A 26,952-nucleotide genomic window follows, 5' to 3' on the forward strand; every position below is an offset into this window, starting at 1 on the left:
CGCGACTTTTATCTAACAGTAAAGTGTTACCATATCTTACCTGTATATCCAGAATTTCATGTGGAAATGTTTTCAGTAATTCTAACGCCAGAACCTTGTTGTTTTCATAGGAGTCTTTCAAACACTCAAGTAAAGTTTGACCATGACTTCTACTCCAAACACAAGACGCGACTTCCTCGTTGCAGCTGAAACCTACAATTTTATTCACCATGTTTAAAGCTTCCAATGCAATCTGCCGCCTCCCAAAGCTGGCACCAGGAAACAACGATTGAAACATGTATTCACAGAACCATTTTATGAAACTGTAGTACTGATGTATGTGATTCTTAATTGCTGGCAGGTCCTTCGGATTCATTTTCTTCAACTGTGAAAGCTGACGCTCTAAAGGTTGCAGGCTTTCAGCATATCTTGATAATAACTAGAAAAAGAAAACGCATTAAATTTTCTTCAAAGCACAAAAAATGAGCGAAATAACTCATTTTGTTTATCAGATTTTAGCTTCAAGTCCCTTTTCACTACTGTTGCTATTTAAATTAACCATATAATTTAGTATGGATCTCGATCCTCATATGCGCACAATGGATATCAATCTGCAATTTCCAATCACCATTTAGTCATAAGATAGGTAAAAGTACAACATGATTCCAACTTAATCTCTTAAGTATCTGCAGATCCATTGAGTATGATGTAATTTCAACCCAATATTTCACTAGCATTTTCAGATTTTTTAAAAAGTGTATTATGGATAAATCACTCTGATCTAACTCAAATTCTGCATTTTTATTATTATTTTTTAAACAAATCTATACTAACTGTTTTCAACCAATAAATAGTACATTATACCCTTGAGAAAGTCAACAGGAGGGAAGATGAAAATTAAGCATACTTGACTGCAGTGCAAATATGATACAGTAATCTTACTGCAACGACTTCTTGATGTATCTTTGAGATTTATCCTTTTTATAATTTGGAAATTTTCGAATTGGACATACGTCTGTTAAAACCACTACCTTCTTTGACATGTACATTATGTTACGCCATAAAATAAGAGCTCTTCCCATTAGTCTAGTAGTTAGCGCGTGCGTCCTTTAGTGTATGGCTTCCAAATTTGATTTCCAGTGAGAGAATTTGAACACATTACAGAGGTTCAGATTCCATCTTAAATTAGATCCACGTCTCGTATAGTCTCGATGCTGAAAAGGGCGCTAAACTTCAATAAACAAAGAAATAAACGCCATAAAATAGGAAACCAAGATACGCTTTTCTTGTATTTTAAATGAGATTCTGATCAGATTTATACTTTAAATTTGAACACTTTTTTTTCTTTCTTTCTTACGAAAGGCTTACATTGTACAAGGACAATGTTCTGCAAATTTTGTTTAATTAAAGGCCAAGGAAAAACTGTTTCTAAATGTTGATTATCATCCTATTATACCTTCTCAACAAGGTTAAACAAAGAGTTAGGAAAGCGGATGGAGAAGTTATCACGTGCATTCAAGTTTGTTAATATTATAAACAGTGTAGTTTGTTTACTGCCAGCACATGTAGATTTTTGGCAATACGAATAAACAAATCCACAAATGGTCTTGTCAGTGGGTAAGAGAAACAGTAAGTTACAATTCTGATACAAGTTACTACCAAACAAATTCTCAATTTCTTTCAATCGCTGTCAGTAGCAGATGTAAATGAAATTGAAAAGTAAACATTTACCCTTTATTTCTAACGAAAGAAAATTTTCTGTGTTCTATGCCTGGCCTATTCTAGAATTCATTCAGGTGACAAAACAAGATCAATAATGAGGCAAAACACTGGGTATGAATGTGATCCCAAGGTTGATAACGGCATGAGTTGAACTTTAAAATTAAACATCCTACGTCATAATACAGACTATAAGGGACAAATACTTTCTCTTCAAGTAACTGTGATTCATACAAGTACTACATACAACTTATATAATCGATTCCATACTATCCAATTAAGCAAAAGTAGTTTAATTCAACCAAGTTTTCCATCGGTATGTAATTTATGTGAATTAGTTTATAATGTCTTATTCCTAATTTGTAATAATTTATTCATTTTGGAGTTTTAAGAAACAATACAATGTTTTCGAAGTGTTCGTTGCGAAAAGAAAAAGAAAATAGCAGTCCAGCTTGTGTCCATCGCCTTAAGCTCAATACTTTTCGTTAGAGGAAAACGCCTATGATGGTATGAAGTGAATTCATTTGTATCTACTTTTATTTTTTGACTATGCCCGCTAAAGGAAATCGCAGTTTTCTAAAATAAATAAAGAAATTAGTATTTTTCGGCGCAACATACGTGAGTGCCATATTTATCCAATAGAACTTACTTTTATTATTACAAATTTTTTATTTACAAAACAACTAAGAGAAATGAAATCTATAGGGTACAATGTAATGAACTGATGGTTTTCCCCTAACTAAAAATTTTGAAGAGAGCTGGTAATCCTGGTCCCCTACCTACGTGTTAGAAACTAACTTGAAGTTTAGTTACGTATAGAGTGTTGCCTTGTACAGGTCTTTGCTGCTGCGGAAAAATCTGTTTTTCAGAATACATTAGTGACGGACATCCAAATGGATTTCAGAAAGCATTTCACTCGTCGTGATGCACCGTCATCCAACTTTACCTTCTTGTGAGCATCCAAGTCTCAAAACAAAAGCACCGAACAAGGAGACGTAGATGTACAATAAGGAGGCCATGGAGAGTTCTGGTACCAGTATGCCAGTTTCTGAAGATTAATGGTGAAGCATTATAATGTTTTGAACATGTCATGTGTAATATTTTTCACTTATTGCAAAGTTTAGGATTTCAATTTTAGTACTACATAAATTATTTATTATTTTTATGAGAAAAAAGGTCAACATCTACTAATTCTACATATTTCTCTTCGTATTTGTTGCATTTAGAGTTCGTAAACATAAAGTATGGTTAACTATTGCAAATTACGTAAAACTATTATCTTGTTTATAGGGTGAATTATTTTAAAAACTTACCTTTTTCAAAAGTGCTAAGATCTGTTGTCTTGTTGATGGACTTTGGCAATTCATATTATGTTTTACGAAATCTTCTATGAATAAAAAATCTTCCATCGTAAAGAGCTCAGTACTTTTCCGGCTTTCAACAATAAGACCCAAAACTGATATTCTAAGCTATAATAAGAATATATACGCAATGAAACAATTAGGAAGGTACAAAGAGGAAAGTGGTTTATACTTACTCCAAATAAAAATATACAAGTCATTTTAAAAAGACAAAAACAACTTACAGGGTTTGTCCGGAAAGTAATACGACTGAGTCAATTAAAAAAAAAAAAAAAAAAAAAATTGAGCCAATCGTTACAATTCTTTAAAAACTTTCAAAATAGGCTCCTTCTGCGTCGATGCAGCAATGCCAGCGCGATTTCCAAGCATTGAAGGCGTCACGGAAGTCATTCTCCGGAATAGCCTTGAGAGCCGCGGTGCAAGCTGCTTGGATCCCCTCTGTCGTCTCAAAATGCTTGCCTTTCATCGGGCGTTTCAGGCGAGGAAACAAAAAGAAGTCCGGGGGACCACATCTGGGCTGTAGGGCGGCTGCAGAAGCGTTGGGATGCTGGCCTTGGTCAGATAGCTGTTCACAAGAAAGGCGGTGTGAGCCGGGGCGTTGTCGTGGTGCAGCTTCCAGTCGGCTCCGATGTCTGATCGGACCCCACTGACCCTTCGTTTTGAGTCTCTTGAGCACTTCCACGTAAAACTTGGCGTTGACGGTTTGTCCAGGAGGAACAAATTCATGTGGACGATGCCTTTGATGTCAAAAAAGACAATGAGCATCGTTTTCACTTTTGATTTGTTCATTCTTCCCTTTTTTGGGCGAGGAGACGCCGGCGTGTGCCACTCGGAAGATTTCCTCTTTGTCTCGGGATCATACTCATAGATCCTGATTCGTCACCTGTGATTACGTTATTCAAAAATTGGGGGTCACTTTCACACATGTTCAAATTTTCTTGGCACAATTCCACTCGCCGCAATTTCTGGTCGTCAGTGAGCACTTTTGGGACAATCTTCGCGCACACCTTGCGCATGTTCAAATGCTCCGTCACAATTTCATGAACCACAGTTTTTGGTAAATTTAACATCTGGGCAATTAAACGAATACTTAGTCGACGGTCTGAGTTCAAAACTTCGCGCACACGAGTCACATTGTCGGTGTTTGTCGAAGTCGAAGGTCTTCCAGCACGGTCCTCATCGGCGACCTCTTCCCGGCCCTCCGAAAAGGCCTTGTGCCAACGAAACACACCACTTCTTGCTAAAGCATCATCTGGGTAAGCCTGCTTGATCATATCAAACGTCTCTGTCGCAGATTTACCGAGTTTAACACAGAATTTAATCGCGTACCTCTGCTCTAACGAACGCTGCATTTTCGGCTTGCACCACTCACAGAAACACGTTGCGCGAAAAAGCCTGTCCTGACTCTCCGTGTGCTCGGAGACAACTGACCAGCCGCTCGTTCGTTAGCTAGGAACGCCCTCTACCGGATCCAGTCGGTGCGCGCACGCTCCAAAGTACAGTCATGGCGGAATAAAATCACTCCTATTACTTCCCGGACAAACTATGAAGAGTCGAGGAATACAATTTTTGCGACTTAAGGTCCTACCAAATGGTTGCTTATGATTTTGAAAATGTATTGCGTATTCCACAATTATTACAATACAAGAACATTGTACGAAATAAATCATAAACATTTTGCAGGCAATTATTTTTTCTGTTAAAAAAAAAGTACGATACTTATTTTACTCAGTGTAATACAGAGGCTGACCCGTTTCCATCGGAACAACTTGCAGACAGGACACCTGTGAAACCAGATTTTACAAACCAAAGAAACTGTATGCAGACGAGTATTAGTCTTTCAGTTGTTGCAGAGCTGTATTAAGTAAATGTTGTATTAGATAAAATGCCCCCCAAAATATCGCTTTTGGCAAGGGTACGTTCTGGCTCTTTTTCCATACAAACTTAGGAATTTCCGTATAGTAGAACAGTGTCGGAACAATGGCTTTGTGGTTGGACAGGTTAATGTTAATGTTATAATTAAGCATCATGCATTGCAGATCCCTCACAACCCACTCTCCAATGAAACTTACCCGAAGAGGGCATCAGTGAAACTCACAAGACCTGTGCTAAAGAAGATCTCGGATATGATAACCTACGAGAATCTATTACAACAGCGTATTATGATCAAACAATTACATATGGTCCAATTAACAGCGAATTGTACATTGCAAATTGAGGATCAAACTCTCTATACGGCCAGCGTGCATGCATTAATATCACAGCATATCGCAGAGCGCACCAGCAAAGGAAGAAGGCCGTAGGAACTGCCATCTGGTTGGTGACCACTGGGAATTTATTGTTACAATGCACGAAGCATGGAGTAACTGTGAAAAGGTTTTGGTCATCACCTACACGGGTATTCATGAAAAAGTGTGATGTAACTTTCAACGTCAATGAAAAGAAAATTTCTCGACAGGTTTAATACTTGTTATTGGTTTCTGCTACAGAAGAAAGCTCAAAATTTGTAAAGTAGAAAAAATGTCAGAACCAATGCTGGATACTACCAAGAGCATCTACTTCCAGTTTACATAGACAAAATACCAGCATTGTATGACCACGATACTCATTATGTGGAACTGCACCAGAATAAAGCTTCAAGTCATACGGCCAAAACATGACTGACTTTCTACCAACGTATGGCAGCTGAAGTGGTTTTTATCTTATTCCGTTGGAGCATATTCCCATTAAAAGTCCAGACATGAGTTCCGTGGATTATGGATTTCCTCTTTTGGATTTCTCAAGCAGTGCCTTCCATCACTTCAGATTTGCACATGGCAAAAGGTATCTGGAAAGCTAGCAAGTAGAAGTGGAACAATATACGCTTGGTACTGCATCAACAACGTCTAATGCAATGAAGCCTGGGTTGTACGCAACGGTCCATACTAATGGCCATCACATTAAGTATAATGTATTATAGCGGTGTAAAATATCTCAGGTAAGCAACAATTTCAAATTGCTCCGATGCAAACGATTCAGCCTCCGCACAATAGTTAATCAAGAAATAATAACTTAATACAGACGGGCGGATAATTTGTGTTTACAAAGTCTCAAGGTTCCATCATTATTCTTAACATCAATATATTTTATATTACCACCAGAAACAAAAACATCAAACTCAAAAAACTCTTTTTGACCAATTCATATTAGTCAAAATCTTATTTCCAACTGATTCGACGAAAGTATTACAAATCATGATTACGTTAAGTGAGGGCATAACAATTAAAGTAATTCGTGCAGCAAAATTTCATCTTAACATTAACGTCCTCTTTATTACTCCAAATACAAATAACAATTACGATGAGAATTCACCAAAGGCACACGCGCTAGCCACTAGTCAATCAATACAAATTCCCTTACTAATTAATAGGACTTAAAACGAAGAAAAACAGTACCGATTCTCTGAAGTTTCAGTTGTGGTAATTTCTCCTGTATAACACATTGGTTGGCGCTTCAAGTTTGGCATCCATTTTCATCACCACTGCTATATGAGACAGAAGCTTACGTAAGGTGGAATCCGAACCACGTAATGCATTCAATTTCATTGCTCTCCCGCCGGGAATCGAAACAGAGACCCTGTTGTATAACAATTGCTATCAGTGTTCAGAAGAATTGCTCTCTCTGGAATACGTTCAATTTACAAGAACGAAACAATGCAATACGTTTCTTGCTTCCTGGTGCAACAATGTAATATCTTAGTTCATGTTTTTAAAGGAACGTGATCGAAAAATTCGGCATCTCTTTTCGTTACTTGTTCAACTACTCAGAACGAATAAACTTTCGTACTCCTTCATTAAATATGAAATTCATTAGATATAACTCCAGCAAAGATTCAAGCAACTTTGGATGATTAAAAAAAAAAAAAAATACAAATTTTTGATCAAAAAATAGAAGCAAGTAGGATCACTACTAATAATTTTCTACATATGCTTACATATCTGAACTTTATTATTATTTTCAAATAAATATGAAGTGGTTCCGTAATTTACATTATATCTATTAATTGTTTCCCCAGAGGTTATCAATTCTGGCTGGTTTTCTTTCTGGAGGTGCATAAGGAACTTCGTGTACTGATTTATCATTTTGGCCCTTCTTCAAACAGAAACAAAAACCTGGGGTCTGCTTACTTTGTAAAAATAAAATGAAATCTTTAAGTTTTACGTCCCCCGGTTATGCCGGTTAGGCTAAAGGAGACGGTAATGATGAGAAATGAATGAAATGGTGGAATGAAGAAAGTGGGGGGAAACGGGAGAAAACCGAGAAAACCCACGAGCACGGTGTTGGTCCACTACAAAGTCCACAAGGCGCGAAGTGGGATCGAACCAGGGATCCCAAGCACCGGAGGTGAACTCTCTACCACTGAGCCACTGCGCCCTGCTTACTTTGTAGTATATTCCACTTCCGATTTCCTCACTAAAATAATGTCTATAGAAAATACTTAAGTTATAATACATCGAGCTGCTTCTTAGAACAAGATTAGTCAACAGTAGTTTTGAACAACATGTTCTGTGGCCATCTTATAAAACAGTGTCATTCCAAGAAAGAAAACAGGTTGTGTTTTAGTTTCCATTTTTTTTTCTCCTAAAACTTTCCTTGTTTTTGATAATTCTTAATATGAATTTGGAAATCTTGTTTGAATAAGTTCTTCAACAGACTGAGATAAACTAATTGATATTTACGAAATGACCTAATGAACTTTTGACAAGGATACAAGCTTCTTCATCAAGTACATAAATTACTGGCTCCGTTTTTGTTGGAACAGCTTTAAAAATGGAACATTTTTATTTTTAACATCCCACAATTATGCCCTTTAGGATAAAAAAGACGGATGATAAATGATTCTGAAAGTAAATTTTTAATGCTCGGGAATTGAACTCGGGATCACGTGCACCAAATTGCACGCGCTAACCACTAAGAGCAGCAGGGAGGGCATGAAACAGCTTTAAATCTTCTCCAAATGGTTAAAATACATGCAACTAATTGAAAAATGCAACTAACTAAAAGTTCTCAAAGGAAAGTCGTTTATATACTGCAACATCATTTTCACCGATCGTTTGGAAAGTTTTTATTCATTTAATTATTTATAACTTTTTTTCTTTCTTTTCTTGTGCATTCGTCACTAAGTTATAACTCTTTCAGCAACTGGTATCAAGGTCAACCACCGAGCTACAACAAAAATGAAGTGTAAACTCCATGAAAATATTGCTTACATATAATTTTCTGATTAAAAACTACGAAAAGTAAGGCAACTCGGATCACAGTGCCAAGAAGTGCTTCTGTGCTCAATATATTCAACTTTACGAAGGTAACATTAAAAGCATAACTTTGGAAAATCTTTTACAAGCAAACAAGAGAGTTTGGCCCGAGTGTATAAGACAATTCTTCAAGACTGTTAACGTTTTCATGGAAGGTTATTAAGAGTGTTACCGTAGTTACTATGTCAGTATGAAGTAGTTCATGTTTTTTATTGATTATAGGTGAACTGTATATAACTACGGTTATTTGTTTATAGAAATGAAATAGCAATTAATAGAGATAAATTGTGGCACTCAAATATCAAGAAGGACTGTTTTTCTTTTTTTTATTTCTTCTTTCCTAATTTATCAGGTGTCTGGTCACGTTGAAAATGAATCTGGTTACTCTTCTTTTGAAAAGCTTTGTAGAGTAGGACGTGGGTAAAATTCTATCAAACCGTAGGTACCACGGGAGGTGATTCCTGTAGAGGACTAATCAAAAATTAGCTAAAGCTTTTACACCAAGAAGCGTCTAAATAACTATATAAAAAGCATATTATTCATCCGCGAACAGAATGCTTTAACCAAGGCCATATCCAGCGAAAGTACTGAATATCGTAAGTATTGGGAAAACAATGCACGTATATATTTATTAAGCACACACCTCGCGAAAATTTCGCGAAGGCTTTTCATGGATCATGAAAGATAGGCATACGTGCAAACCAAACTTTTTTTTTCTGTCTCTATTGAATTTTTATCATAATATCCATTGTTATGAATAGAAAGTTTTTACAAGAACGTGAGTACTTACAATTTTCTAAATACCATTAAATATTTTTTTTAAAAATGTATATAATATAAGCATTTACTACTGAATCAAGCATGATTGAGTAGTCGTCAATTATGATATGAAATACTTAGTGATGCAGAAGATTTTACATCATCTTCTCCATAAATCAAATGTTAGTTAGTGTACTGCATATTGCTGGTAAGTGTATTGCGCTTTTTAAAAAATGTATTTATTTTAAATTTGAACACAGAAAGTTGAACGCTGAAAGGATGGTAATACAACTATTCGTTCTTTCAAGCAAATGAGGAACAGAGCTTTATATATATATATATATATATATATATATATATATATGGAAAGGTAATGGGAATGGAACCAAAGCTTCCTTTCAAAACAAATTTTCCACGAACACCGATTGTTTCTTCAGTTACTCATTAAAAATTGTTACTCTATGATTTGAATCACTAGTTAACGGAATCATTAGTTAACAACTCAATTAATTTAGGATTGTATCCTGGTTACTACTTACCTCATCTGACCTATGCATCAAAGCTTCCCTCATTACACTATATTTTACAATCCCCTTCCACATCTCTTCAGACACTAGTTCCGGAGTCCTCTTTTCAATATTAGCTACATACTTTCTTCGAATTCTCCAACACATAAATAAAATTTTAAGTTGACCTTCTGTTAATGTACCCTGTGCGAATATTGAAATATAGTCGCTGATTTCTGGATGTTGTTTCACAGCTCTTGTCAGTATATTTTCAACAACCATAGTTGATGAAGACCGTGAAAAGACTTCCAGAAGAGGTACAATCCACGTATTCGTCCACACAGCCTCATTTACTTCTCTCAAATGGTTCACCATCAAGGAAAGGAAAGCATCAGCTGACTGAAAAATAAATAATTTACGATAATCTAGCTTACTATATTATTATTATTATTATTATTATTATTATTATTATTATTATTATTATTATTATTATTATTATTATTATTATTATTATTATTATTATTACTGCTACTCTGTTTAAATCTATCTCACTCAGACCTTAAATTTATATCACAAACTTGATTATCTTTGTCGTCAAGTTTTATTTTTATTTTATGTTTCCACACATTAATAAAAATCCAGGATGCTTCAGTATATACATAAACAAAATCAGAAATATTTTGCAACCCCTGAAGTCAGTATTCAGTACGGAAATATCCAAACAATGTTCTGACATGAACATGCACGGAATCAGCTATTTGAAATACAACACAAAACATGTTGACATAAAACACTCAAACAGGAAATAATAATGTATTGGTTACTGACTTTTTATTTCACTGTCCTGAATTAACTATTTCTTTATTATTTAATTTTTATTAATTGTATACTTACAATTAAAGTCACATAATATAATATCGACCTTACTTCCTTCATTAAAACAACTGGTTTATTACTGTTAGTTGGTTATCAATACCTGTTATTCAAAATTATTGAATTACATCAGAGCATCTACGAGGTTTCTGAAATACCTGAAAATAAGATATACCTGTGGTTCTCAGGGGCACTACGGGATTAGAAAAAAGAAAAAGAAAAAAACATAGACCGCAGGCTTGAATTATGTAACTAGCTCTCTATATGGAGCATCCTTTCTTGCACAAGAAACCAAATGTGTTGCGTAATACAATCCTTTCTTCAGCAAATTAATTTTAAACCTAGTGCTACATCTTTACCAAGATTATTCCCAATAAGATGGCCAGATCTATTGAATATACACATTAAATAAATTATCTCAAACGGAAGGACTAAGGCTGATGTTATGCTCAAAAATGTGTGCGACTACACTCTGGATGAAACTACATGTACATATTATATCGGAACAAAAATAAAATACTTACATGCGTTCCTACGGCAGAGTTTTCAATAGCCTGAAGGAGGGTAATAGGAAGATCTGGCAAGACTTGCAACATCTTTCCAGTTCCGATCTCAGTTGCTAAAAACGAAATTACTGCATATTTCGAGCGTCTGTGAGGTGACATGTGTTGTGCTGCTTCCATTATTTTTTGTATAAAATTAGTGCCGTTATATTCTGCAAGGACACAACAGAAAAGAAAACATACAAAAGGGAAAAGAAAACACATACAAAAAAGTCGTTACAGCAATTTAAAAGAATGTATCGTTTAAACGATAACAAACAGTTATGTGATCTTAAAATAGGAATAAGAACCATTATAGCACGAGATATATTAACATTTATTTAATCCTTGGAAGAAAAATAAAATGATAAAATAATGGACAACCAAAATTCTACAATGTTTTTAGCGTTTAACGAGAAAAAATTAACCAAAGATGAAATATATATATATATATATATATATATATATATATATATATCAATCTATAGAAAGTATCTAGCTGAGCAAAATGATATAATTGGTTATAGTACTTCATGTGTCTTTTCGAGAAAATGAAATAATAATTAATTAATTAATTAATTAACTTGTAAACCTAGAAACTGATACTGTACGAGAGCCTATTAAGATGAAACTGGTACTGAAGTATACCCTTATTAAGCACTTCATTAAATTATCAAAACGATAGTATGAAGTATTGTTAATGAGATATAGCCTAAAATTATCATTAACCCTGCAACACCAACTTTTCGAGTGGCAGGCTTTCCAATGTTAATGAAAAAAAAAATCAGGACGAAAAAATATAGGAAGTTTCGTGAAGCTGTGAAAAAGAAACATTTCAATTATCCAATACGTAGAATGTCACATCTGGCTTCACAAACCTCAATAGCAGCATTTTGACTAGCTCTGATAACTCTAAGTAGAGTACATAAATTAGCGGGTCTTTGCGTTAAAAGAAACACACAAATTTATCAAAAATAACTGATGTACAAATGATGAAATGCAGTTTGGCTTCAAACTATTTGTCTTTCTGACAGATTCTCCAGAAAGTATTTACGTAGCCCTGGAAATTGTTCCGAAATGCGTTTGCATACAGGAGACAAAGTTAATCATCGACTCGGAACATGATGCAGAAAGAAATGGCGTAACATTTGACTATGTGTAACATATTCTACAATTATTTGCCTACAGTTAGTGCAAAAAATATTGATACACCTAAATAAATTATTTATAAGTCTTTAAAATCACTACTCTATAGAACGTTTTAATGAATATGACGAAACTTTTTTTTTTTTTTTTCATTTTGTAGGTGTATGAATACTTTATGCATTAACTGTATATTGTTTGGTGTAATTATCTTTAGATAATAAGCAAGAAAAGAACGAAACACAGAAGAGTTTCCATTCAACCATCCTACTATGGAGACAAAAGACCCTTCAACCACCCACACCTTATTTCCTTACGTTATTTATACAAGTGGAAGTAGCAATGCCACAAAAATATAAGAGGTTTCGCTAAAATGTAGAAATATAGGAAAAACAGGATATATAGGAGCATTGGAAAGCCTCGTATTGCACAAAAATTAAATGAACTTCTAAATTATATTGATGTAAAGAGCAAAAAAGGAAACTTTGGTCAAAGTAAAAGTACTATTTAAAATAACCAAATTAATATTAAAATGAGCTCGTATAATCTTGTAAAAAGTTGGTTAGTTCCTCTAGCTTGTAATTTCTTTTCTTACTTTTCTCGATTGTATGAAGCGTTGCGAAGTTCGTTTTAAACAAGAAGATGCTTTCAGCTGCTTCTCAGTTCACTTCCTAAATTCAGCTTTAAAGATTTCCCACTAGGGGACTCATTTCTTCTGTATCAGAGATCTTTATTTATAAGCAGGAGCAGCTAGTGACCTTAGAAGTACAAGTCTTGAGGATAACTCTGTATGATCTCAAGAGTACAACTTCGGTTGGATCTCAGGATCCATTCTAAAATAAGTATCATGGTAACTTGAATGATAGCCGCAAAGACAGAATTTTCTGAGATTAACATGTATGATTGGTAACTCAGATGGAAATCACTTTGTAAACACAATGTCTACCGGGGAAAAAATTAAAATTTTATTTAATTATTTTTATTCTTGGAACTATAAGCTTTTTTCTTTATTTTTAAAAAGCTAATCCAAAGGTTACAGCGAAACAGATATCTGGAAAAATCCTTCCAAGTCTAAGTTTCAGACTGTTGCTCTGAAATACGATAAACCAGTAGGAGAGTTCCTGAATCGAAATTTAGAAGACAGAAATCGTAAGTAGAGTCGTCCACAAATATGCATATTTATCTACTAAGTTTCTGTCTGTGGATCAGTTATAATATTATTACAGAGAAACTCCGAAAGTCTATGAAAAGTCAGGGCTCATAGTGGTCTAGTCTCTTGTAAATAGTTGAAAAGTGACCAAAATGTGACCAGAATCTCATCATGCCCTTTTTTTTTCTTTGTCAATTTCTCCATCACCTCTCTCTTTGTTTGTTGTTTTGCTTCATCTTTTCTTCTTCACTTCTTCTTTTTGAGCTTCCTCCTTTCTTAGGTTTTCTAAGTATGCACTGTAAATACGGTAAGCAGACTTAGCAGATATAAGAAGCTTCTGAGTAAATGGAACCAGTTCTGGCCTATTCCCGAATTTCTTCATCCCAGACATTATATTAAACTTAGCATTGAGAGTTCTCAAATCCATGAAATATTCAAATTCATCACCTACTCTTAAGAAGAACATACAAGAAGCATAACACAAGACGAACAAGATGAACCACACAAGCACACACACAACGTTGAGCGGAGCGTTAACTATTACGAAAGAAAACTAAAAAAAACTATTATGATAGAAGAAAGAATAGACACACAAGGATTTTCAACCCCACCTTGAGAGCTTAAGCATTCACCAACCATTCACTGTGCTTAAGAAAGAATAAAAGCTGAAGTGAGAATATAAAGTTGACTGTTTCACATGTGGCAGCAAGTACTGAAGTTTTCAGAAGAGTAACAAGTTTCTGCCTTTTTTCCATTTATTTTTATATTTTTCTTAGAAAATTGCCAATGCAGAACATAAATCACACGGAAATGTCACTTTACCTCCCAAAAAAGTAACTTTTAGTGACAAATTTGAAAAAAAAAAAAAAAAGTAACTTTTACTGACCAACTTGAAAAACAGTCACTTTTAGTTAAAAAAAGTGACTCGGTATGAGCCCTGAAAAGTTGATGTGATAATAATATTTTTCTAAAGTGAGAAGAGCATAAATGCCAAATTGTACTCTTTTTTCGACTTAACTATTGCGGAAAGAATTACACCAATAATCTGAAAACCATTTAACCTACAAGATCTCGTTTCCCAATTTCGGAAACATTCAAATCATTATTTATTACTCTCTGTCACTGAATGGTAAGTATTCCTGCCTTTGGTGTGGGGGACCAGGTTCATTCTCGTTTGAAATACATGTAATTGGAATCCAACGTCGAACTGTAGGTCCATGTCTCACATAGCTCAGTACTAGAAGAAAGATTAAACTCTAATAATAATAAATAAATAAACCCTCCACCAGGATATTGAACTTAGCTGAAATCACCCTTAAATTTGTTTCATCCTTATCCAAATTACTATTATCCTTTTCCAAATGACAAACATACAAAGAAAAATAAATACCTACGCAGAAAGAAGCATAAGATATAAGCAATAATACTAGAGTAAAATGACTGGGCAAATTATGTACTTAGAATATTCCACGACTCTGCCATAAAAACACAATAAAGGACAGCATACAAAAAGCATTGCATTTTCCCGTCTGTCCGATTTGGGTGATTTTTTGAAATGTTGTAGCTGAGGACCTCCCGGTCAACTGTTTATATGAAGTCAACTTTCTATGACCAACCCTGTGACCTCCAGAGATCACCAAAAGTCATACCGTTACGTCGACTATCCTCATTTGCCGTAGCCCAGTAGAACACACGACTATATTTTGTACGCCAACTTTGAACCAGTTCTACCAACACCCGTTGTGTGATCTTTGGTGACCTCTGGAGGGCACAGGGATGACCTCTGGTCATAGGAAGTTGATCCCATATAAACAATTGACCAGGAAGTCCTCAGATACAACATATCCAAAAATCACCCAAATCGGACAGACGAGAACTTGTAATACTTTTTGTACGGTATCCTTTTGTTGAAGTTATTATTTTGGACATGTATTATATTTGGTGCACTAGTCTATATGAACTTGGTCTAAACTTACATTGTCTAAGACAGTGCTACGCGAAAATGCTTCTGGGGGAACGTAATGTTGATTCTGGAGGTCTGATGGAAATGACTTCAATAAAAACGAAGCACAGGAAAAGTTTGAATCCAGTTCTCATTCTCGCACTCTCGAAGATTCGACGAAGAATCGAGGAGTTGGCATCCCGGAAACAAGCTCAGTCATCTCATTAACAGGTTTGTTCTAAAGTTACTTTTAGTTTTTGAATTTTTAACATTGTCCTCAGTGTATGAATTATCAGGGAAGATGATGAGAAAATCCTCCTCAGTGGAACTGGATGTCTCCCATATGTTTTGAAATTTCAAATGTTAATAATCTCGGATGTGCACCTTACCCTCCTGTAAATAGTCTTTTGATTGGCATACCGATTGTCCTTTTGTGGATCTCTATTTACCCTTTTTTCAATCAGCAGAACATGTGTATTAAGTTTAAAAAGTCAATTTCGATTTAATTTCTTTTAAACAGCTTCAGGAGTATGCAATTGGATGGCAAACTATGTCTAGGGGTACGTGAGAAAAAAGGTTGAATAGCACTGGTCTAAGATATGCAATTCCACCACAAAACTCAAGTTACCTTTCCTTTCTGCTGCTAATCCCAGTTGAATTATATTTTGTATCATGTTATTTGCAGAATGCCTAACACTGTCCATATAATGATCCATATGAATCCAAATGAAATCTAAAGTAGCACATATTGTATGAGAGTTTTTATCCAGTACACGAAGCACTACATACGAAGTCTCTTCTCGTTTCATGCCAGAACACAGAACATGTGTGAGAAGCTGAAGTCCCCTACAACCAGCTAGAATTATAGTAGATTCCGTTGTACTGAAAAAAATAATAGAAGTAATAAGAAATGAAAGATTCGTTACTTCTACTACAAACAAGCAATGAAATATTCTGAAATATTAAATCAACATATAATAACTTATTAAACAATTATGCTTTTTGTCCTATTCACAACTATTTCTACATATTTTAAAACTTCTACAAACTAAATATAATAAAATATCAATAAATCAAATTTTGAAATGTATAGCTTGTCAAAATATAGCAAAGAGAGCATTTGGCACATTCTTGTTAAACGTAATACACTAAATAACTTGCGATATTGTTAATTTGTTGCAATATAACAGTTAGTTATTGTATTTAGTTTATAATTTGTTAGCCAAATTTAAGCTTGCAAAGTACGAAATAGAGCATCGTATGCATTAAATGTAACATATTTACGGCTCGATTTCAGTATTGGCAAAGGTAAGCAAAGTACAAAAATAATTTTTATTTAGAAAAGAATTTTCGATACAAAATACGAAGTTATAAAACACAAAATATACAATGAATAAGTTTTTCTATAGTTTACATATTGTTGAGAAATGACCCATTAAGCACTAAAAATGGAATTTCTACTTTCATCCAACAATTATGCTTGTAGGCTAAAGGAGGCGAATGATTAATGGAATTAAATGATTATAAAAAAACTGATGGAATGAGAATGTGGAAGGAAATGGAAATATCCTTGAAATACCTATGGACACGATGTGTTCACCACAAACTCACGTGGCCTAGGATCGAAACAGGGACTCTTTGCACCAGACATGAGCGCTCTCCCACTGAGAAGTAAAGGGTCCAAATGGATGAATCGACTTGCGGGATGAGACTTAGTGCGCCTGATAGAGGATGTGAAAATATGTATATGTGCAAAGTTATAGTGGCTGAGCGCCATAAGAAATGGAGGGGAGTGGGTCAAAGTTGGTGGGAGAAGGACTATGCTGTGTTATAGAAATACACCAAATAAACTGTTGAATCGTAAAAATAGTGAAAGATAGAGAATACAAACGGTGGTAGTATCACATACTGGCAAAAGAAGAATGGGCAGAGTAGATCACGAACCTCAGCCGCCAAATTGAAATCCGCCATTTTGAAATTGTGATTTTTTTTTTTTTTTTTTTTTTTTTTTTTTTTTTTTTTTTTTTTAATGGAAAGATAGTCATGTAATATATCAATTAGGGCCAGCATGTTCACAAAAAGTCAATTATGAACTTTAGTGGTCGTTATGTGTACTTATTTGGAAGATCTAGGATCATCTTTATGGTTATTTACGAAAATTTAGAAGACTGATATCATGTTGAAAGTTGCATTATCACAAAAACACATGTAAGTTAAACATATCTACAAACGAAGAAAACAGAGAAATTTGATATCTAACAGTAAAATATGATAATAAAAATGTAATAATCTACAACTTGGATATCAAATTTCACTGTTAGTTTTCTTGGTTTGTAGATATGTTTAACTTACATGTGTTTTTGTGATAATCCAAACTTTCAACATAGGGCATCAGTCTCCTAGGTTTTCATAAAAATGTCCTAAATCTTCCAAATAAGTACAGATAACGATCACTTAAGTTCATAATTGACTTTTTGAGAACATGTTGGCCCTAATTAATATATCACATGACTAACTTTCTATTCAAAAAAATATCAATTTCATTATGGCGGCGGAGGTTCATGACCAACTCTGCCAATTCTTCTTTTGCTAATACGGAAACTACCATCGTTTGCATTCTCTATCTTTCACTATCTTCACGATTCAACAGTTTATTTGATGTATTTCAATAACATAGCATAGCCTTTCTCTTACCAACTTTGACCGACTCCCCATCCGTTTCTTATAGCGCTCAGCCACATATATATCTGCAAAATCCCTTCACCCAAATATGTATATTTGATACAAAATTCAATACTAACAACCTCTGAATGCTAGTTATCCTGGATAAATTTCCTTCTTAAAATTTTCAGCAGTACTATATAATTACCTACATGTATTTTCTTTTTAGCCTCTAAATAAAGAAAGGAAATTATGGAATTTTGATATCAGCAGATTCTAGACTCAACCTGTCAAAAATATCACATCTTAAATTCAGATCTATTAGCTAATATAAGTAACGTCTTTAATTAAAGATAACAATTACTTACTATTACAATCATACGTAACACCAAACGAAGGACTGCAAAATCGATTACGCGTTGCCCGTCGATTTAACTCTTCGTGTGAATTTTCTCATTAATACTGCATTTCAAGTTTAATTCCACAAATTAATTCATTTCCGATTATTATTTGGTCTAGGAATTAATTCGTGCGGGTGGACAAGAGATGGCGCAACGAACGGAGCGTCCCACAGTTCCGTGTATCCACACATGTGTTGCAAACCCCTGTCATCGCGTATCGTTCGTAGTATAGGGCAGTGGATTAAAGCGTCAACAACACCAGTTTGTAGTTAAGTGAACATGGCGCAATTTGTGCCTGATAAAGTGTTTTTGCGGGGTGTCCTGCTGCATTACTTTAACATGCAGAAAAGTGCGACTGAAAGTCATCGTATTTTGGTGGAAGTGTATGGTGACCATGCTCTAGCTGAGCGAACGTGTCAGAAGTGGTTTGCACGGTTTAGAAGTGGTGATTTCGGCTTGGCAGACCAAGAGCGAGCTGGACAGCCAAAAAAATTTCAAGACGAAGAATTGACAGCATTGCTCGAGCAGGATTCGTGTCAAACGCAGGAACAACTTGCAGCAGCATTAGGCGTTGATCAAACAACAGTCTCCAAACGCTTGAAAGCCATGGGAATGATTCAAAAGATGTCACATTGGGTTCCACATGAATTGAAAGACAGAGACGTTGAAAGACGAAAAACCATTTGCGAATTGCTGCTTCAACGACAGAGCAGAAAGGGGTTTCTGCATCGAATTATTACGGGTGATGAGAAGTGGATCCATTACGAGAACCCTAAACGAAAAAAGGCCTGGGTGAAACCAGGTGAACCAGGTCCATCACAACCAAAACGAGATATTCACTGTGCAAAGTTTATGCTGTGCATATGGTGGGATATGAAAGGTGTGGTGTACTATGAGCTGCTGCAACCGGGTGAAACTATGAATGGAGAACGTTATCGACGACAATTAATGCGTTTGAAGCAAGCTCTGGCCAGAACACGACCAGAATGAGAGAACAGACATGATAAACTTATTGTTCAACATGATAACGCTCGCCCACATGTCGCAAAACCGGTCAAAACCTATTTAGAAAATGTCGGATGGGAAGTTTTACCCCACCCGCCGTATTCACCAGACGTTGCTCCTTCGGACTACTACTTGTTCGATTGCATGAACAACGATTTGATTGGACAGCGGTTTACTTCTTCAGAAGATATCGAAACATGGGTCTCTGACTGGATCGCTTCCAAGGATGAGGACTTCTTTCGCCACGGAATCCGTACATTGCCTGACAGATGGGCGAAAGTGGTGGCTAGCAATGGACAATATTTTTCTTAAGGTATTTATGTATTTTGTGTTTGTACTACAGCTTCAATGTGTGCGTACCAACCGCACGAATTAATTCCTAGACCAAATACTTAATAGCTTCCAAAGTAGAACTGCAAAACGTACACGAAAACTATTTTTCGAATTACCCAGTAGATCTAACAGATGCCTAACCATATATCTACCACACTAATTGAAAGTAAATTTAAACTACCAGTTTCAAAAATACAAAATACAGCTTTTCCTCAAATTAACTCTTGAAATAGGGTTATTATTGTAACAAACTGAAAACAGTATTTTTCATTTCTTCGCTAAAGAATTGAAAAAAAAAATCTATCATTACCTTATACTTACTTTTGAACTAAGTTAAGCAAATGCTTTAATATTGTCACAATAGCAATTTCATTGTCTCTTATTTCTGCTGAACACAGTACTTCTAATGACACGGTAGTTAAAATTGCTGTACATATGGTTAATGATGAAGCCTGGCATTTTAAATGTTGGCCGCATTCTTCAATAGGCATTATCCGTATGGAGGGATTAGTGTCGTACAGACTTCGGTTAAGGATCTGAAAATATATTGTATAAATTTATTTAATGCAACAAAATTTTCAATTTTAGCATAATATATACACAGTATGTCGCTCGTCACGGCAGACTGGATGTGTGTAACATTGTCATAAAATGCTCCTTTCATGGCCAATTTTAATTTTGAAATAGGAAATAGTCACACGGAATAAATCAGGCAAATACGGAGGATGTGAAAGCACACAGATTTGTATTTTAACCGAAAAGTCACGAACTGCGACGGTTCTCAGACATGGTACATTATCGTGCAATAAAGACCAACTGCCTGGCGCTCGATACTTGGGCCTTATGCGAACGATTCGCTTCCACAAATGCTCCATAACTCCCAGATAATATTCACCATTAACAGTTTGAACCTGTGGAACGAATTCCCGAAGTATAATACCTTTGGAATCATAAAGAAATCAACATTGTCTTCTCACGTGACTTTTGAGAACGGAACATTTTCGCTTTCGGAGAACCTGGGGACTTCCACGTAGCACTTTGGCGTTTTGTTTGAAGGTCGTACTTGAAGAACCAAGTCTAACCATCAGTTACAACCGATTCCAGGAATGTTCTCTTCCATCTGGCTGTTTTAACCAGGTCCTTGCAATGTTCAACACGAGCAAGTTTTTGTTGTCAGTTAAGGTGTGCGGAACAAACTGAGCACAGACTTTCCGTTTCTTTAAATTCTTTGTCAAAATTTCGTGAATCATGTCTTTCGTCGTATTTAATTCCTCTGCCATCCATCTCATAATCGAATTCGCATCGTGGGCGATCATTTCACACACTTGTTCCACCAATTCATCACGATTTTTGTTTTGGTCTGACTGGCTTTGGGTCGTTTTCCGTCTCACGACCATCCCGGAGTCGCATATACCACTCGAACACACGTGTAGAGATAAGCACTCATCACTATACACTTGTTTCATCATTTCCAATGTCTGTATAAATGTATTAACTAGCTTGAAACACAATTTAATATTGGCTCTATGTTCCATCGTGTTTTTGTGAAGAGGTGACACCAGATACACTCACTTTTCTTACTGTAACTTGACACTCCGTTTATCGGTTCTCATGATTGTGGTCTCGTTCTGTTGAGCAGATATCCAGCTTTCCGATGGTATGTTGCTTCAAAAGATGGGGCTGGTGGTTCTCTGTAAAGAGAAAATGTTTTGTAACTTTTCCGACATACTGTGTATATAAGAACTACTGGACATAAAAATATCTTCTGAGAAGGACAAAACTTGTCTAAACGTTTTTGTTGCTCTAGGGCAACTTTATCAGTCATCGATTGTACTCCTAGGCTGTTAACTTGTATGTGAATTCCTTCCTTTTCCTGAAGCCTCTTTTCTTAAGAGTGGAAAAATACATTATAAAGAGCAGAGGTGTTTCACTTTTTCGAAGTTTGTGTAATGTACACTTACGTCGTCGCCTTCTCGAATATAAAATAAGGTATTTCTATCTCCAATATTAAATATGTATCCTATAGCTACGATTAGCAAATATATCACAGCTGTTCGATTAACAACCTGTACTTTTCATAATACTTATATACTACCAAAAAGAATCCTTTATCATCAGGTATCACAAACTTGATGCTAGCTTTACTGCAACAACTTATCTTGCACCAAAGCGCACACTTATTTACTAAACCGCTAAAATTATGTTTTCATTATATTATTATTATTATTATTATTATTATTATTATTATTATTATTATTATTATTATTATTATTATTATTATTATTATTGCAGCTAATAACGTGTAATTATTTATATATATTGTCCGTAAAAAGAACTGATTGTGCTTACACGTTCCTTCTCAGCACCAAGGCTAAATGGGACGGGACCTGCTGCTTAAAGTAAGGCCCAAACCACTATTTGAGTTTATATCGGAGGCAAGAACCCCCATCCAAAATCGAACCCGGGACCATGTGCGTTACCTATTAGGCTACAGAGAAGTACTGTAACAAAATTATATTTGTTTCGTTTGCGTATATGGTATTACACAATTAACAGCTAAAATAATAACACTACGATTGAAACCGATTCACTACTTTTACATAAACTACAATCAAATAGGGTGTTACCATTATCAAAGACAGTTTAACGTAATGTGATCTACAAAGATTATGGGACTACGAAATAATGTGTAATATTTCATTTTAAAAGATACATACATGGTTAGCGTACGCATCTTCGGCGCGACAGACTCTGGCTCGATTTCCGGCAGAGTTCAATGTGGTTCGGATCTCACGTTAACCTGTAAGTCTATGTCTTTTATAACCTCAATGCGGAAAGGAACGATAAATTGTAATCCATCCATCTATCCATTTAAAGGATACAATTATGTGCAAGGACACCCGCTGATTCAACGTATAATTTATTACTAAGTTGCGAGGTTTAGTTTTGAGCTTACATACAATTAATATCCCTCATACGAGAGCCATGCCGAAAGTGTTTAGCAGCGCAATAATCTAACATCACAGCAACATTTTGTTTATTGCATTCGACACAATGATATTTTGTGACTTTCAGCCATCAATGGCAACAATGTCTGTGATAGCATGGTCAGAGATAAGAGAGATAATGAAGCGCGCGTGACCCAGTCTAGTTAGACATGGAGCTGTCAAGACGTGACTTTCGCGCCATGATTTTCTACGATTACAAGAAGGGCTTAACCGCGGAGCAGTGCCTTGAAACTTTGGTGAATACTTTTGGGGAATCTGCTCCTTCGCGAGCCAGTGTTGGAAATTGGTTTCAGGAATTTAAAAGGGGACGTACGTCACTTGAAGATGAACCTCGTTCCGGACGGCCAAACACTGCAGTGACTCCCGAAAACATCGAAGCTGTGAGGCAAATGGTGAAAGATGATCCCCATGTATTTTTCCTGGAGATCGAAGCGACTCTTAACATTGGGTCAACAGCAGCGCAATTATGCATGAACACTTGGGTCTCAGGAAAAGGTGTTCTCGTTGGGTTCCCCATTTACTCACGGAAAGGGAAAAAGAGGGTAGGGTGGAATGGTGTGAATTTATGTTGAATAAATTCAACCAAGGGGCAAGTCGTGATGTTTACAACATCGTTACGGGTGACGAAACTTGGATTATCATTATGATCCGATTAGCAAGCAGCAGTCGCAAGTGTGGTGCTTCGAGAATGAAGATCCCCCAATCAAAGTGAAGAGACCTCGGAGTGTTGGAAAGAAAATGGTTGCGTCTTTTTTCTCATGGAAGGGATATGTTGCGACTGTTTTACTTGACAATCGGCGTACGGTGAATGCTGAGTGGTACGATTCGTGCTTATTTGGAGTCTGTGGACAATATAGACGAAAGTGTGTGGAATGAACAGTTTTCTAAGTGGTTTGAAAAGATGCAAGAGTGTATTCGTGTTCGTGGAGAGTACTTTGAAAAACTGTAAATGTTTTGTTCCAGTTCGATGCTTCTTGTGGTCAGAGCTAAAAACTTTCGGCATGGTCCTCGTATTACTGTACTCTATTTTTGGTTTTTTGATTTTTGGGAAGAGATGAAACTTTCATGAGACTTCCCGGAGAGTAGAGAGCTTGAAAAAACATCGAAATATTGTGTTGTGGTAAAAAGGACAACCACATGAGTTGCACGAATGAAATCATTATCCTGATGCAGTATTCGGGGCTTTGAAGTCCACAGATCTGGTCACTTCGGACAAAAAGCGTCACGTACACGACGTGAAATGTCTCAAGACAAGTCCTTTGTATCTGTACGTCCTTCCTGCACATACCTATGTTGCACATTACCCCGGCAATCGAAGAACACAATTAACACTGTTTTGATTTTGCTACGCACCTGACAATCTCCTCTGGGTCTTCATTAGCTTTGTCGGGCCTTGGCGAGGTCGAGTGTATCCACGGAGTCGATTTTAACTTTGTTTTCGCGTCCTATCCGCACACTGATGTCTTTACCATTTTAGCCACGCCACGACTACAGAAGAGCACCGAACATAAATACTCCTCAACAACAGAAGATGCACATGAAAGTAATGGCATCTGCAGGTTAAAGGCATCATGGACCCTTCTTCCATGATGCAAAATTTGGCCAAAGGCATTAACAAAGGTTGGATACTTTTAAGACAGGCCTCATATATTCTGAAGCAACCGTTGCACATTCTTGACACAATCTAAACCAAGCACGGAAGTTGAATCTGAACTTCTGCCCCACTACTTGCCTCAAATTCCTGCAATTGCCTACACTTATACATACTTTCTAAACACATTTCCTACGTTTGTGGCGTGATGTCTGCCTTTCTGTTTCGGTTGGATTGGAGTTAAGCATCTCTTTCAGCACCGAAGCTGAGACTGGACTTACAGGTTAAGTTGGAATCTGAACCACCGTATTGCGTTCAAATTTCAACACTCTCTCATCGAAAATCGAAATCGGGAACTGGGACAAAGGGAAAAGACGCGCACGATAGCCACTAGACCAGCAGGGAGAGTTTTTTGTTTTCTTAAACAAAGAATCGTAGATATAAATTGAATTATAGCACATGGTTAATTAATCAGAATAATTATAAATTTATTTTGAACACTTTGTAACTTACGTATTTCCAGGAGTCATCTCCATATAAATAAAGGCACAGCATAACAATAATAATACTACAGTTTCCTTTTGTATCTATGGGAAGTTCCTGATTCCCAAGCAACTCTAAGCAAGATTTTAAAATATTCTCTAAAGTTTCAACTGCACATTGAGATTCTTCATTCATAAACCCCTTCAATGATATCTGGCATTTTTGTAATACTCCTATCACAGCTCTCGTCAAGTAATGAATAGATTGAGCAACTTCGGACTTTTCCACAGGTGATTTCACTTTCCTGCAAGAGAAATTAATTTTATAAATAATTTAATACAAAACAGTATAACTAATCTTATAAATCCACCTTAACAGTGTCGGAATGGACAGGGTAGCGAGGTGGAGATCTCCGCCTTCACCCACCTTCTTATGGCGCCCTTTTGTCAAATTAAACTAGGCTTGGTTGTGTTGAACTCAAGAAAATTTTAGTTAATATTTCCATTATTGTCTTTATAATAAATATTACATCAGACACTTATTGCATATTTGCGTACATTAGGGATGGCCAACTACGAACCCTCGGGCCGCATAAGGTCTTCTCGTGCGGCTAGAGAAAATAAGTGTTAACATTTTTTATATATTTTATTGGTGACATAAAATTTTAAAAAATAGTTCAAATTTAATAACTTGGACTAATAAGAAGGTGTACGGATATTTTTCGAGCAAAACAGATTTTTGAAACTCATTGAAGAATTTTCGTCTGGCAACTCAGTCTGTGTCTGAGACTGGTACATTACATCAGAGTACTTCAAAATTGCAAAGTATTTCCTCAAGAATTATATTATCTTTAGTTGTCTTTTGTGTCAGTGCCACTTCACTGTAAGAAAAGGAAGTTAGTGACACAAACCGAATGTTTCAAGATAAGTGGAAAATTCAATTCCACAATGAAGAATGAAGACAATAAACCACCGTGTCTTGTGTGTTTACAAGTTATCTCGTGTCACAAGGAATACAATTTCAGCCGCCATTACAACCAGAACAATGTAGAAAAATAGAGGATTTACTGCGGACAGACATCCACTACAATTATTTAAAGAAAAGCAAAAGGCAAAACAGTAATTCATGTAATGGTGAATTTGTGAAAAAATGACGTTCGGTGGAAATGGTCAAACTCTCGGAAAAGAAAAAGTTCCTTCGGAACTCGAAGGCGTTTCCCTATCAAAACAAACCGTTAGCAGAAGAGTTGAAGAATTAAGAACTTATGTTCACAATAAATTAAACAGCATCATTGATCGTCTGAGTATTTTTCACTGGCCATTGATGAACTGACCAATGTAACAGACACATTTCAGCTTTCAATCTGCGGAATTTTAATGTTCATGAAGATCTTATTGCTTTTACTCCACTTCATGGTACAAAAGGCAAGGATATATGGAGCAGTAAAGGAAGTGTTGGATGTAATTGGTGGTGCAATGAAGCTTTCTGCAATGGTTACGGATGGCGCTAAATCAACGCAGGATCTCATTCTGGCTTAATTAGCTTACTGTATCAAGATGGTATTGCCTGTCCAGCTCTGCATTGTATTATTTACCAAGAAGCTCTGTGTGTCAAAAATTTGGAGAAGAAAAATGTTATGAAAATTGTGACAAAGTATGTTAATTTCATAAAAGGAGGAAACCAATCTTTAACCCATAGCAAGTTTCTTTCTTTCCTAGAAGGATTTGAGTCAGAATATGGTGATTTGATTCTGTACATCGAAGTTCGTTGGTTAAGTAAGGGAAATTGCCTCAGATGATTTTTTCCCTTTGAATTCCTGGGTGAAATCAATAACAAAGGTTTTGAGGCTGTACTAGTCGAGCTGCAGAATCCGAAATTCAATTTCAGTCTTGCATTCATTCCTAACAGATATTACGCAACATCACAACTGAATTTAAAGTTACAAGGACAAAACCAAAGTATTTCAGACTTAGTTACACATCAAGACGTATTCATTAGTAATTTAAAACTAGATCAATGTTTGGAAGTAGAAAGGTCATACATTTCCCATCATACAAAGAACTGATAGAAGGTTTGGAGATTTTAACATATTGTGAAGATATGTGTATTTGGACTCATAATGATGCATTTTATTTCGGAGTTCGGGACATTTTATTTCAAATTTCATTACAGTCAAAAGCATAATCGTTCATTTAATGTTCA

General features: G+C 35.8%; 1 protein-coding gene across 4 annotated transcripts in view; it reads right to left on the minus strand.

Moving 5' to 3' along the window:
• The window catches only part of THADA (Thyroid adenoma-associated protein homolog), a 130,992-nt gene that overhangs the window by 81,983 nt on the left and 22,057 nt on the right, over positions 1 to 26,952 (minus strand). For all 4 annotated transcript variants that reach the window (XR_014126826.1, XM_081725780.1, XM_081725779.1 and 1 more), the window contains 7 exons: positions 24,781 to 25,054; positions 19,990 to 20,204; positions 15,897 to 16,150; positions 11,016 to 11,206; positions 9,652 to 10,017; positions 3,012 to 3,167; positions 41 to 418 (listed from right to left, as the gene is read on the minus strand). Coding sequence is in view for 3 of the 4 variants with exons in the window: in XM_081725780.1 (XP_081581906.1) it covers positions 41 to 418; positions 3,012 to 3,167; positions 9,652 to 10,017; positions 11,016 to 11,206; positions 15,897 to 16,150; positions 19,990 to 20,204; positions 24,781 to 25,054 (1,834 nt within the window). In the remaining variant the exon portion in view is untranslated. The remainder of the gene's footprint in view (positions 1 to 40; positions 419 to 3,011; positions 3,168 to 9,651; positions 10,018 to 11,015; positions 11,207 to 15,896; positions 16,151 to 19,989; positions 20,205 to 24,780; positions 25,055 to 26,952) is intronic.

This window comes from Thermobia domestica, chromosome 9 (assembly GCF_964235325.1).
Source record: "Thermobia domestica chromosome 9, izTheDome1.hap1.1, whole genome shotgun sequence".
NCBI classification, from domain to species: domain Eukaryota; kingdom Metazoa; phylum Arthropoda; class Insecta; order Zygentoma; family Lepismatidae; genus Thermobia; species Thermobia domestica.